The sequence below is a fragment of the Echinops telfairi genome, unplaced genomic scaffold (assembly GCF_000313985.2).
Source record: "Echinops telfairi isolate 266 unplaced genomic scaffold, ASM31398v2 ScPeMD7_7425;HRSCAF=8463, whole genome shotgun sequence".
Lineage (NCBI taxonomy): Eukaryota > Metazoa > Chordata > Mammalia > Afrosoricida > Tenrecidae > Echinops > Echinops telfairi.
Window position 1 is genome coordinate 4357572 of NW_022111325.1, and position 15047 is coordinate 4372618.

At 43.6% G+C, this 15047-nt stretch overlaps 1 protein-coding gene and 1 non-coding gene across 2 annotated transcripts; both read right to left on the reverse strand.

The window, feature by feature from the left end:
• Nucleotides 1–1476: 1476 nt before the first annotated feature.
• Nucleotides 1477–1640, reverse strand: LOC115872575. Its single transcript, XR_004047937.1, has one exon. It is a non-coding gene; the product is annotated as a U1 spliceosomal RNA (small nuclear RNA).
• Nucleotides 1641–10024: 8384 nt separating this feature from the next.
• LOC123522613 (60S ribosomal protein L39-like) lies at nt 10025–11706 on the reverse strand. The gene is made up of 2 exons (XM_045298362.1): nt 11691–11706; nt 10025–10206 (listed from the first exon to the last, which is right to left on the reverse strand). The coding sequence occupies exons 1-2, from the start codon at nt 11704–11706 to the stop codon at nt 10025–10027; spliced, it is 198 nt and encodes a 65-aa protein (XP_045154297.1).
• Nucleotides 11707–15047: the final 3341 nt, after the last annotated feature.

Sequence of the window (15047 nt, forward strand, 5' to 3'; positions counted from 1 at the left end):
ACGGTGTATCCACACAGCAAAGCACTAGTCAGCCGTAGGAGACATGATGTTCTGGTACGTGCTCGGATGGGGATGGGCCTTGAAAACGAAATATATGTAATCAACAAATACATCGATTCAGAAAGTAAATTGGTGTTTATTAGAGGTTGGGCCAATGGGCTGTGGAATAAATTGATATGGTTTGCTTTCTGAAAATAGGATGATTTCTCCTGCCCATGGCACTAAAGGTCATCTTGGTGTTAGAAATCTACATATTTTCATCATATATGCATATGATTAAACAACATAAGAAGTTTTATATAAATACATACAACTTTTTCCAACTTTATGTTGTGATGTTGAGTGAATGGTCACAGAGCAAACTGGTTTTCCATTCCACATGCACTTTGGTGCGTGGCATTGACCGTAGGCCCCGCAATGGACCAGCGCTCCTCTCCCTTCCTCCCCTGGTTACTGCTTTGCCCTTCTCTTTCCAATCTTTCCTGCTTCTGGCCCGTTTCTCTTGGCAAACGGTATCCTGCACTTAAGGCTAAAATGGCATGCTTTATGCTAGCTACATATTTTAATCACAATAAAATGTCAACGTATAAAGTCTAGCGATTGTCATAGAAGGCGCCCTCTAGCAACGGACTGTGATTGGAGAGGAACTGCACCGAGGGCTGGAGGCAGGCACCTAGCCAAGGCCTCCAATAGCTCTCTGACATCAGGTAACAAAGAAGGGAATTGTAGAGAGGGGACAATGATAAATGCGAGAAAGTTAGTTGTGAATGGAGAAGCTCTGGGGCGGGCTAAGAAATAGGGCCACACGATTTAACTAGGGACAATACACGATGATACCTCGGTTGTCAAATGCCTCCAAACTTGGACTTTCCACTACTCGAGCAACAAAGTTGTGACGAAGAGCTGCACTTGTTCACAACGTCACTCAGTAGTCTAACTGAACATCTGATGGGGAAAACCTGTTAGGGGTGAGACTGAGCCAGGATGCCGCTCCAGGCAAGGACACAAAGGGGGGTGCTGCGTTCTGAGTGCTGTCTTGCTCAGACAGCATGCAGAGCTTGTGTTAGCGGGTTCAGACGTGCATCACTGTTGGTGGGTTTAGTGTGTGCTTTAGTTTCCTACAATGACAAAACCAGGCCTCCAAAGAGAGCTGGTGGTGGCAGCAGGAAAGCTAAGAGGAAAACTGAGAACCGCAACAGACTTAAAGAAATCATTGCAAAATTCGGACCCTTTTCTGATTTGGTGGCTGAATACAACTTGGCTACGCCAGCCTTATGAACTTTTTAAAAACTGTGATTAAATCAGCGAATGTAGCATAACCCAGACCATCGAAAAGCCTGAATTACTGTGACTTTGGATAAATCAGAAACAAGTCAACGGCGATAGCGTATCCAAGACAGTGATATGGGGGAAGGCTAAAAGCCTCCATAGTGATTTCAAGTCCTGGAAAAATGGACTTTTTCATTTATTTTTCCCCAGGGGAGAGCGCGAACGCAGTCCCCCACTACCTCAAATTGTGCAGTCGAGTTTCCCACAGTTGGGAAAATCTCAGGGGTCAGCACATCCGGAGTGCAATGGGTGAGCCTCACCCTGGGAAAACCACCTTCGTGATCATGGTATCTCCCCTGCCAGGTAAGTATGAAAAAACAACTTTTAAGTGTGAGTTGGGGCTTTCAGAACCAATTCTTTGGTTTTGTATTATTTTTTTATGAGAAAAAATATGATCAGGTCTCAAACCTTTCAGTGTTTGAACATGAATTCGGAAAGAACTGAGTTCGACAACCGATGGTTCACTAGATACTTGTATAAATATGAAGGAGTTTTTCACAAGAATTTCCATGACTAATGTTTTCAACAGGACAGCAGCAGAATAGAAGGCTAACCACAGTTCTTGGGAGTTTGCAAGCATTAAACGGTGACAATTAGTGATAAGGGCAGTGGGGGGGCAGGTGGGGGGTGGGTAGAAGGAGGAAAACAAAGAGAAGATTGTCCTGAGCAAATGGGTTGTTGGAGCATGGCACTTTCAGCAGCTACACTGAGCAGCACTCATACTTGCTGGGGCGTGGAATCCTTTACACATGAAACTTTTCACTGGGGACCAGGCAGGGTTCCTGGAGGGCGCACAGCTATGTGTTCTATACCGAGCTGGAAATACTTTCTCTGCCTTCTGTCTCCTGTGGATTGGCATAGTCCATTCATTCACTCCAAGCTAGGAGAAGTGGAACGTTTTGTTAGAAGGTGTCCACTGGGGAGGAGATGGACACCCAGTAAGACAGGCTGTCTTTGGGTTGCCCAGTGTGAAGTCAGAATGCATATAGAACACACCTTTTACTTTGGAATTTACACTTTAGGGAGTCATGTAAAGGTGTTGTACATGAACTCAAGTTTCAAGGTAACCAGGAAACAACAGTTGACCCTGAGCAACTAAACCGAGAAATAAGGTTCCTTGAGTCTTAGGCCAGTTTCCGAATGTCTGTGTTGGCCACCTAGAGAGCAGGGCCTGGCCTTTGGTCACTGACAGGTCATCGAGAGATTCTCAGAGCTATGTGGTCTTTGTGGATGACGTCGACATCCAACCTGTTTGTCTTTGAGCAATTTATAAAAATTTCATGGAGACTGCATTAAGTACCTTAAGCTAACGGCATTTAGTAAGTGGAAATTTTCTAACTATAGTAAGTAAAATAATTTAGGTTACACTTCTTTGGTTCAGTGCAACCTCGAATTGGGAAGAGTGAAGTAAAATTAGCTTCAGTCGCATAGCTCTAGAAAAATGGCACATGCATTAAAAAAATTGGAACATGTACAACCACTGTAGAAAGTGATATGTATTACCTGAAACATGTGGGAATAGAAAAGCCATCCCACCCAGCAATGCCTCTGCAGCGTATGCACCCTAAAGAGTCAAGAGCCATAGCATGAGTTCATCAGAGCACTGTTTCACACGAACAAGAAATTGGAAACCATCTAAATGCTCATCAGTAGAAGAATGGAGAAAGAAACTGGTACATACACACAATGGAATATACTCGACATCACTAAAAAGAGCCCCGAGGAAACCACTAAGCACCTCGTGACATGGGTGGACCTGGAGAACATGATGCTGAGTGAAGTTAGTCGACCCAGAAAGGACAGGTATTGTATGACACCACTACTTTCAGGGTGAAAACCAAGATAAAGACTTGCATTCCGAAGGGAAGAGACTTTGAAGGTTACCAAGCAGGTGGGGGAGGGCAAGGAAGGGAAGATGAAGCAATGGACTAGAGGGTTGGGAGGTGCTCATTTGCATGAAAGGGAGCACAGAATCCACCCAGGAGAGGAGAAGCAAAATCAGGAGAGGCTGCTGGGTAGAATACTGAGAGGCTGTTGATCAGAGATTTGAACTCTTGAATGCAGAATGGATGGTCCCAAATGTAAACCCCTCCCCTAATGCACAATTTTAAAATTCTAAAGATTAAGGATTGGCCAGGGCGAGGCCCAGGCACTCTGATAGGGGTCAGACCCAACCTAGGGATGTGTATGGCAGTCAAAAAAAAAAGAGGCGAAAAGAAAGAAAGGGAAAAAAAAGAGGATGTGGACAGTGGGTGAACAGGGTACTGACCCACACATTGAGAAGGGTATTGTTTATGTCTCCACTGGAAAAGGAGAGAGGGTCCAGACCTCAACCTGTACGCCAAGCCTGGAGGGCAACATACCAGCATGAACCAGTGAACTAACAGGGAGGTCTGTAGGGCCAGCCTCAATCCCAGCTACTTCAAAGCCCTCCCCAAAAGATTGCACTACAGAGGACAGAACTGAAGATACAGCCCAGGGAGTGTGGTGGGTCTGCCCAGACCAAACAGGAGCCAACTGAAGGGCAATGAGAGAGAGAGAGAGAATAATCCGCATCCTGGCTCACCAAGCCCCAAGGACAACACTCCTGCTCGAAACAGCCAAGGTAGAGAAAAGACCGACCATAGGGGCAGCCCTCCATGAGACACGGCATGTCCTCAGTGATCCACAGCACTGCAAGGGACAGCACTGGGGACACACTTCAGGAACTGTGCCTGGTCTGACTCCCACACACCGGGATGAAGCATGAAGGGATGCAGCAGAGCAGCAAGGGGAGCAAAGCAACAAGCTCCCTGAGGAATCCCGAAAATAGACATCAGACTTGGAGAGCAGGGCTTGGCATCTCATCAAACTCAATCAGAAAACATAATAAGGGTCAGCAGACAGACCTTGAACTATTTCTAGGCCTCCCCGCCCTTTTTCCCTTCTTTTCATGTCTATCTATATAAGATACGCAAGGTAAACAATCCTGAGGAGAAAACAATTGGACTGATGGTTCCTGGGGACAGGGGAAAAGGGGTGGAAAGGGAGTAGAGGAGCCAACAGACTCAGGGACAAGGGAACAACAAGACACCTAAAATCAATGGCAAGGAGGGTGTAGAACACCTGGTGGGGTTTGATCAAGTGCAATGTAGCTGAGAGGAATTACTGAGAGCTGAATGCAGGTTGAACATAATAGTGGGACAGGAAGAAAGTAAAAGAGAATAGAGGAAAGAACTAGGAGGCAAAAGACATCTATAAAGGTATAAATATAGGCATATATGTGTAAATATATTAAATATATAATGATAGGTGTGTTAGACAGGGTTATCTAGAGAAACAAAACCAGGACACTAATAATTTTATATATATTTAGATAGATAGATAGATAGATAGATAGATAGATAGATAGATAAGAAGTAAACAGTTAATCTATAAAGCACTACAAATGGCTCAGTGCAACTTGCTTCCGTGAGTTAGCCAGTACACCGGCAGTCCTTCAAGTCTTGAGGGCTGTGGGGTAGTCCTCTGTGGAGCAATTCAGGCTATCCAGCCACAGGCAGCAAACAGCAAGCAGGTCACCAACAGTCAGCCGGATGACAGGGTCCGACAGCCCTCAGCTCAAGAGATGTACCTTACAGTAGCATGGTGAAGCAAGACTTGAAGGAATCTCAAGTTACAGCGACACAGTCCATGGGTTAGGTGTCCACAGGTAGTGTAGCTTGCAAATGGAGGCACAGAACAAGCAAGGCAGCCGCACACTGGTCCGATGATCAAAGAGCAAGAGAGAAAGGTGAGGCTCACAGAGACATTTATCTCTCTGCTCTAATCTCACATGTGTTCATTGGCCATGTTGGCACAACAAACCTACCTATCACAATCCACCCCTTGCCAACTTGGCATCTGTACACAATTCTTTAGCCATATATAATTTCCAGACATTAATAAAATCACACTTATACTTGACATCAAACATCTATCATACATATAAATGAAAACACACCAAGTTCAATTGTATCTGATATATCATACATGAACAAAGAAAAGATTCAATAAGTACATATGAAGAAAATACACTAATACTCACAAACCTCGCTTTTGCAATTGATCACATAGTCGTAATTCATAGGTAGAACTACCTTCTTCTACTACCCATTCTGTATTACCTTTGCCCTCGGAAAGCACCTCAGGTGTCTGGTTTTCTGCCGGTGTCATTGCATGTGTTTCATGAGTCTGAAGAGGACTTTATAGATTGGTTTCTGACATATGGGCTAATATTGGACTTAAGGACTTGATCTGGACTGGGCTGGGATGTTTTCTCAATGTTCAATTGCTCTTGTATATAAATCTCTTTCTTATACACATGTGTGTCCATGGATTTGTTTCTCTAGTCTACCCAACTAACACAATAGGGATATAGGTCTATGTACATAAATTTATATGTTAAATATTAAGGTAGCAGATGGACATTGGACCTCGACTTAAGTACTCCCTCAACACAAGAACACCCTGGTATTCTGTGATGCTCACCTTCCTGACACATCGCTGAAATCAAAATGGGTGCATAAGCAAATGTGCTGAAGAAAGCTGATGGTGCCTGGCTATCAAAAGATATATTGTCTGAGGTCTTAAAGGCTTGAAGTTAAACAAGTGGCCATTAACAGGGAAGCCACAAAGTCCACATGGAAGAAGCACACCAGCCTGTGTGATCAGGAGGTGTTGACAGGATCAGGTATCAGGCATCAGAAGACCCCCCCAAAAAAACTAATCATATTGATGTAAATGCAGGGGGTCTGAGTGGATACCTGTGTTAGTCGGGGTGGACTAGAGAAATAAAATTTATAGAGAGACACTCATATGTGTATAAGAAAGAGCTTTATATACAAGAGCAATTGAATATTGAGAAAATGCCCCAGCCCAGTCCAGATCAAGTCCATAAGTCCAATATTAGCACATATGTCTGATACCAGTCTATAAAGTCCTCTTCAGACTTACGGACCACATGCAATGACACTGAATGCAGGAAGATCACAGGCTGGTGGGTGCAAAGTCTTGTGGATCCAGTGGTGGTATAAGCATCTCAGCACTGGCAGGGTTCTCATATGGCTCCTCCAGCTCCCAGGGCATGGACTATATCAGCGCAGTGCCATGTGTCTTGTCAGTAAAGCACCTCTCGGGACTGTGAGAGAGTGTCTCCCACCTCCAAGGAGGAATACAGGAGTTCCCAGAATCCTCAGTAGAAGGCCATACCCACACAGAGGCCTCATTGCCTTCATCCTGATGGACAGGCTAAACTCCACTGGGACAGGTTAAACTTCACTGCTACACTGTTAATCCTCAAATTGAAACCAGGTTATGCAACTACCACAAGACCCAAAGCCCATCTGCAGACAATTGGACATCTCCTCACAGAAACGTCATAAAGAATGGACAAGCCAGTCAAGGTGCACCAATGAAATACAACATTCCTCTAGTTCTTTAATGTTCCCCTCCTGCCATGACCCCAGTTCTACTTACAAATCCGGCTAGACCAGAGCATTAACACTGCTACAGATAAGAACTCTGGACATATGGAATCCAGGACAGATAAACCTCTTGGGAACAGTGGGAGTAGCGATACCATAAGGGTAGGGGAAAGGGGAGAAAGGGGGAACCGATTGGATTAATTGACGTATAATCCCCATTGTAGTATTAAATTAAAATGGCATGGGGGGAGTGGGGTGAGGGGCCAGCCCCCACCATTAATAGTGGGTTCAGTAATACTACTTCTGGGTTCAGTAATGCACAATTGTACGGTTGAGGTATATAAGTATTATATTAAAGTCATCGAGAGCATGAGAGATATTACAATAATGCAGTCAGACACATTACATGGTAGCATTGCTCACCTCAGCCCAGCTTGGTGGTCCACGTGGAGAGAGGGGGAAGGGAAGGAGGGCCAGGGAACAAGGGAGAGGGGGAAGAGAGGGGAGCCAGAGAGAGTCAGAGAGGTATGAGAGCCCTCTATTGCTGACCCACGCCTATATCTCTTTTGGGGGCATGCCAGCCCCTAATTACAGGTGGAGACATGTATCACAGGGAGGGGCTGCACTATAGTTACACAGTAATGAGAGGGTGGTCTAGGGGGTGGTCTCTGGGTCTCCATAGGAACCATTATCAGTAGGGTGAAAACTCCGCCTACAGGAGCCTGTCCATTGTCCCCAGGGGCAGGGAGCAGGCCCACCCCTGTGGAGGGATGAGACAGCAGTCTGGCAGCTGATTGCCCTCAGGGGAGGGAATGCCTGTGCATCTGATCTCCCCCCACACCCCATGTCCCCTGCTCCAGGGGGAGGAACAGCAGAGATGGGGGTGAAGGGAGACAATGAATAGTGTAAGATACGAAAATAATAATAATTTATAATTTATCAAGGGTTCATGAGTGTGGGAGGGTGGAGGAGAGAGAGAAAAAAGAGGAGCTGATACCAAGGGCTCAAATAGAAAGAAAATGTTTTGAAAATGATGATGGCAACCTATGTACAAATGTGCTTGATACAATTGATGTATTGATTGGTTTAAGAGCTGTAAGAGCCCTCAATAAAATGATTTATAAAAACAAGATCAAGGGCTGCAATTGTTGGAATTCTTAAACAATGACCTGTGAGTTGGCCAGTGGCCTGTTTGCTTATTTTATAAGTAAAGTATAACAGGACAGAGCTGTACCCATCATTTATAGATGGTCAACAGCAGATTTCCTGTTACAACAGAGTTGAGTGAGTGGTTACAACAGAACCTAGCAAGGCCTGGGATATTAGGCTTTTACAGAGAATGTGTGCTGAAGATGAAATGTACAACTTTCCTCTAGTTCTTTAATGATTCCTCACCCCCATTATCATGATACCAATTCTACCTTACAAATCTGGCTAGACCAGAGGATGTACACTGGTACAGATAGGAACCGGAAACACAGGGAATCCAGGACAAATAAACCTCTCAGGACCAATAATGAGAGTAGTGATACCGGGAGGCCGGAGGATAGGTTGGGTAGAAAGGGGGAACCGATCACAAGAATCTACATATAGCCCCCCTCCCTGGGGGACAGGCAACAGAAAAGTCGGTGAAGGGAGACATCGGTCAGTGTAAGACATGAACAAATAATAATAATTTACAAATTATCAAGGGTTCATGAGGGATGAAGGCAGGGTGGTAGAGGGAAGGGAAAAAAATAAGGAGCTGATACCAAGGGCTGAAGTAGAAAGAAAATGTGTTGAAAATGATGATGGCAACAAATACACAAATGTGCTTGACAAAATGGATGTATGTATGGATTGTGCTAAAAGCTGTATGAGCCCCCAGTAAAATGATTTTTTTAAAGTTTAAAAATAAGAATAAAGAATAAAGAAAAAGAAAATGTGTGCTGACCTTGAGTTAAAGAAGTAATGAAGCAATGTTTCTTCTGACTGTGCCCTAAATTTTTCAAAACCACGGGGACATTCAAGCAGTCAATATTGAAAATTTAAAGCCCTATTAGTTATGTAAAAAGGAGAGATTCATAAAGCCAAAACTTTGTGATTAAATTTAACTCTGATTTTGTTAAATTAGACTGTTCTTTTCTCCAACTTCCTGCCAAGCTCTTATTATTTGGCTCTGTTAATTGCTACAAACCATAAAATTAAAAAATAAGTTCCCTCGCTGGTTAAGTAAAAACATGAAGGAAATGCATCCAAAGGAAGGGGAACTTGCCCCAGTTGTCTTGGGTATAAAAGGAGCCAAAGGAATATTTCTTCATGACAATTATATAATAAGAGAATTGGCTGAAAGCTTGAAAACCGTCTAATCTGAACTTTCCCAGACCACTTAAAAAGTTTTGATTAGTAAGCTGTTCCCAGGAAATGCGAACCTGGTACCAAGATGAACCTTCACATAGTTAGGAGATATCTAGGTTAAAGTTGTGCAAATTTTCACCTGATCCCTCCTGAAAGCTGTAAAACTGTGAGAACTCCTGTAATTGGTTCCCGAAATCAGTGGTTGTGGCTCTTTATAGTCAATTATCCAATAGAAACCCAATCCCCACCCCTAATCCATATTACTTGTGACCCTACCCAAAAATTGACCAGACAAACGACTGTATTCTAATGTCTTTGTTTCATGTACTAGGAGAGGGTTCAAAAAGTTCCTGGCACCAGGATAGTTAGATCTATACCGACGGCAGCTGGATTGAGAGTCGCCTAGGGGCATGGCCGTGGTAGGTAGGGGGATGGGGAGCTAATGGCAGTGAGTAGGAGAAGAAAATATTCTGAAATTGTGGTGGTGACTGCACAAATCTTAATACAATCAAATGATTAAATTGTATGATATGTGAAGTAGATTCCAATTAAAAAATTCATGGGAAAATTCCATTATCTTTTCATTCTAGTGTCCCAGGAACTTTTAAAATCCTTCTTGTATATCTACCTGTGTGAGGAAATTTTAGTTGAGCCCATCCGTTCTCACTTACATAGACTGGTGTCTTCTTGGATCCAGATGCATTACTTTCTCCCTTTTTCCTTTCTCAAGCCAATGGCCTTACTTGATTTATAGTTAACATGTTGATGAGGAAACATAAAAACTAAGAAAGAAATCAGATATTCACCAATACATGCTCAATTATCAGATGGTGGCAAAGTCTTAAACTCGGCATGACAGGCCGCTAGGGCGCCTGGGCAAATGCGGCCACACGTGCCATCTCCTGGGAGGCTCCTTACAGATCCAGCTTGGTTCTTCTCCAATGTCCTCTCTTGGAGTTGTATCTGATGTTATCACCGGTTTTCATTCGAATCCACTGGGGAATGGGCCCACTATGCCTTTCTTTCTTGGCCAGGAATCTCTTGATCCTGAAAGTCGTATGAGACGACAGTATGGAAAAAGATGGAAAAGCCCACACTCTGGATGGCAGTGAAACAGAGAGCAGGTTTCCTTTAAAAACATTTTTTTCTTAAGTTCAGTTTTGATAGACTGAGTGGGTTCTTCTACATGACAGCCAGGAGAACAATTCTTCCCAAAGCAGTCTTCTGTCCAGTCTGCATGTCCTCTTCCAAGTGTTCGTTTGTTCCCTGCATGGGAGGTTCTCAAAATGTAGGGAAGGGAGGGCCTGTTCACCCAACCAAGCAGAGTCCAGAGTAGATATTACATGCCCTTGGAACTGATTATCCCAGGGAAATAGGAGAGATTTTTGATGTTTCTATTGTCCATTTAGGGCCTACTCTACAGGACCCTACAGTGGCTGGGCGGCTGGTACACCAGAGACTAAGGACAAAGATAAATTTGACTCACTAGTTGGAGCTATGAAGGGCTAAAATGCAGAGGTTAGTTTTTTTTTAATTAACTTATTAATTAATTTTATTAACTTGTTAAGTTTAATTAATTAAAATTTATCAGTTAAATTGATTGATTAAATCGTTTATGTTTGCTTTCAAGTGGATTCTGACTCACGGTGACCCTATAGGACCGAGGAGAACTGCCCTGGTGGGTGTCTGAGACCGGAAAGCTTCGTAGGAAGAGAAAGCCTCATCTTTCAGCCTTGGAGCAGCTGGTGGATTCTAACTGCTGACCTTTCAATTAGCAGCTCAGTCGGAACCCAGCATGCCGCCAGGGCTGCTCAGAAGTTAGTACCGAGCTCACAATCTTGAAATCTGTATTACTCTGAAATGTTTCTCACTTTTTCCCTATCTTTTCTAACCCTCTTCCAATAATTCAACCCCCATCAAACATACAACTAATCCTTATGCATGTGACAATCACAAGGCAAGTTGCAAATACACTCGTCAGCCAAAGCCATTGTCAGGCGCAAACCCCATGGATGGTGGATGTTTAGTGAGCCTCTCCATTCCGTTCTCTCCTTCCATCCTCGCAACAGGCAGACTCCTCATGACATGATCATAGAAGGTTCATCAGAAAATGAGCCTGGAGATCGTTGAGAAAGTTGTACCCACTTTAAATGGATTCCTTCCCATGGACCATATTTTCTATGAGGGCTCTCTTACACAATCAACAATTTTCCCCCCTCCATACCAATTGAATAGAAAGGAATTGTTTTTTCCCAGTAGCAGCTCTCATCTCCACCAGAGCCCACAATTAAACAGAGGAATATTTAGTTGAGGGGTTCAAAGAATCTTCTGAGGCCATACGTTGGTAGCTGCTGCAACCACTGCCAGCAAGCCTCCTGCCTGACGAGCCTTTCTATCTCGCTATGGATAGACAAGTCCACCACACCATCTTGCCTCAGTCTATTGGTTTCTGCCACTTGTACAGCTGTGCCAATTCTCTCTTGCTGCCCTTTCTCGATGCCTCATGCATCTTCAGTATTACAGTTCTCTGTTCAGGTCTTGACATTTCTCAAGGCGGGACAGTGTGGCCAAAGGATATACTGTGCTCCAGACGCATCTTGATGGTAATGAAGCCCCTTCTGAACCTTTATGGGATTGATTCTTACATAAATTTTGAAGGATGGCACAACTGATTGTCAAATTAGTTAATCCTATTGTGTGCTTTTATGCACTACTATTTGAATAGCAAATTGGTCAACCCCTGTAGGTGTATACAATCCTCTAAATTGTATACAATAGACCAGGCGTCCTCAAACTACGGTCTGCAGGCCACATGTGGCCTGCCGAGGACATTTATCCTGCCCGGTGGGTGTTTTTGCCCATTTGTTTTTTCACTTCAAAATAAGATATGTGCAGTGTGCATACGAATTTGTTCATAGTGGTTGTTTTTTTTTTAAACTATAGTCCAGCTCTCCAACGGGTCTGAGGGACAGTGAACTGGCCCCCTGTTTTAAAAGTTTGAGGACCCCTGCAATAGACAATAGACTAACCACAGAGCAAGCCATTCAACCAGTCAATTTTGGCAGAATTGTAAACCCAAGGCCAAGCTAGAAAGGCTGTCTATAAAGAGAAATCCATGCACTGTACATTCCTCTCTGACTTTCATTTCTCAACGTAGTTCAGAATACAGAGCGGAGTTGTGAACTGAGAACTACCCCTAATGTTCTAACTACTCCCAAACTAATAAGAATGTTTTCACTTTGATTATAATATGATCCTTTTGTATTTTCAGAGCAGCCTTTATGGTGGGCTGCAGGCAGTACAATCTGAGCAAGAGGAAAAGGTGGTCTCCCCGGATGTGGTCCTTGATGGAAAAGATACAGGCTTGAGTTGAGACAGGGTGATGGAAAAGAGGGGTAAATGCATGAGAAGACAGAGAGCCAATGTCTTGGACTAGATGACTGATTAGAGGGGGAGTGATAGAAGAAAGTCAGAGTCCAGGCATACGCTCAGGTTCCTGAATCTTGTTTTTGCTGACTTATGAACTTCCTCTGACCTTATTTAAGGCAACTTTCGCCGCTTCCCGTGATTGGGGTGCCCCTCACCACCCACTTCCCATCACCCCTTAGTTCCCCTTGCAAACACTTCCCCATTAGACAGGGAGTTGTGCGCAAGGAGAAGGCAAAGCATAGGATGTTAAGTCAATTCTAGAGCTTCCTTCCAACTCTTGCAGTGTCTGTGTATTGTGCTTTTCTCCAAGAGTTTATTATTAAAGTCTCTTCTCTTTAATGAGGCATCAGAGCACAGATAAGGAGAAACGGATGGCACAAAATATGACTGTGGGACATCTGGAAACAAAACTGGAAGCGTTGAAAGGTTTAACTGCAAGAGAAATACAACCGTAGAATTATACAACCCCGGGATGCAGAAAAATAGAAAGAAAATCAATATTGTCAATCTCTGTCCACAGTCTGGAGTATTCTTAGAGTTTATTGCTATGCTGAATATGATATGCACGTTTTTCCATCAGAAAAGTAATTAATCATCCATGGTGGTGAGTGGAGCACTGGTATTGAGATGCCCTTGCTTTCAAAGTGCCATTAAATTGATAAAAATTTTTCAAAGAACAAATGTGAAATCACACTCCCACAGAATCGGGGAATACTAGTATTGGCAAGTGTGGTAGACCAGAAATTGTGAAACATCTCTCAGGTTAAATACCTATAAATGCTAGTTGAATGGTAGATCACTTTCCAAATGTTCAACTAAACACGAAAGAAAGGAAATTCCCCCATCACAGACTAAATGGGAAGTGAAACTACGGTGTTCAACCTGTCATAGCCTTGGCTGCTCCCTGGAGGAAGGGTGAGTGTGGAAGCAGAATACTGCCACGTTGGCATTTAAATCCTAGATGGGGCTTGTGCCTGCAAGAGGCAGGGATTTGAATCTAAAATCTTCATGTAAAAATTACCCCTCAAGAGTCTTCCCTTTTAGTAAATGTGTGAGTAGTAGGGGTCACGGGGAGATCCACCCACCAGCAAGACAGATGAATGAGAAACTTCTTCTTGTATCTGCTCTGGAAAACATAGGAAGCTTCCCCTGAAACAAAACCCCAGGACAGCCTGACACTCATAATTGGGGTTTTCTCTGGGAATCCCCAAATAAATGTGGTTCTTGGGCCAGTAACCACTCCAAAATTGAGAAGAAACGAATGTAAAATGTCTTTGAAGGACACAGTAGCCCAGGTACATGGAATTTTTACACCACAAAGGAAACTTCTCTCACTAAATTCACAACCACCCACCAAACTATCTACCATGAGTAATATTCAAAATAGGCCATTGAACTAATAGAAAACAAAATTATAAAAGCCTTATCAGAAAATAAAGAAAGACATTTTTATGTTTAGCTTGAAAGAAAATGATAGAAAGAAACTCGGAATCAGGGAGAAATAAAAAACTAAGAGGTTTAGTTGCACAAAATCTATTTTAAGATATACTGTAAGCAAAAGTGAAGTGAAAGATTAGACAAAAACATTTGGATTGCAAACGATGAGCCACGGTTAACATGCATAATAAAGCCCACTGCCTTCAAGATGACTCTGACCCCTGGCGGACTCTTCAGGAGAGCGGAACTGCTCCCGGCAATGGTTTGTGAGGCTGGAAATAGGCTAAACCAATTATGGTGCTGTGCTAACTTCGTATGGGCCCTCTAGCCACTGTTTTTGTGACTCTCCCCAAATGACTGTGTAGGACTATGCAAAGGTGAGTGCTTGTGACCTAACAAGGGGCTAATAATTTAAACAAGGTGCATGGCACCCCTGTGGAGTGGGACCATGCAAATGAAGTATATGGAACCCTTCTCAAGGGACTGGTCAGTTTTGCTATCCCTCTAGGCTTAAAATGAGCCACCCAGAGCATGAAAAGGGGTACCTCACTATCATCAACAAAGAAGAGCCAGGAGTTAAGATCGTTTTCTGGACAATGAGATCCCTACATTGAAATCCCTTGACCCAGGAGACAGAGTGCATATGACACTGCAGACTGTGAGAAACAGAGAGGAACAGTGGCAGAGAATCAAGGGTAACAGAGGCAGCAGAACCAGGAGATTTGGATGGGATTGCTGGCCCATGGAATGAGAACGCTGAAGGTGTACAGGCAAGAGACTTGCTGGTGGAGTGAATTGCCTTCAGGCACTTAATCGGGCAAGGGTGGGGAGGGAGAAGAGCTAAGTTAGTTGACCGCATGGAGCTAGAGCTGAGTGCCTTTGGGTTGAGGTTCATTGGTTAAGTGGACAATTAATTGTCAGAGTTAAAAGAGCTTTGCCCTCGCCTGGCAGAGTCCAAAGAGGCTGTATGACTGAGAGGCCTAGAGCCTGCAATGTCTTTGAACACAGCTGAAAGGACACTGTCCTATGTGAAGAAGTATATCCAGATCATTCCTGATATTCATTGGTAAC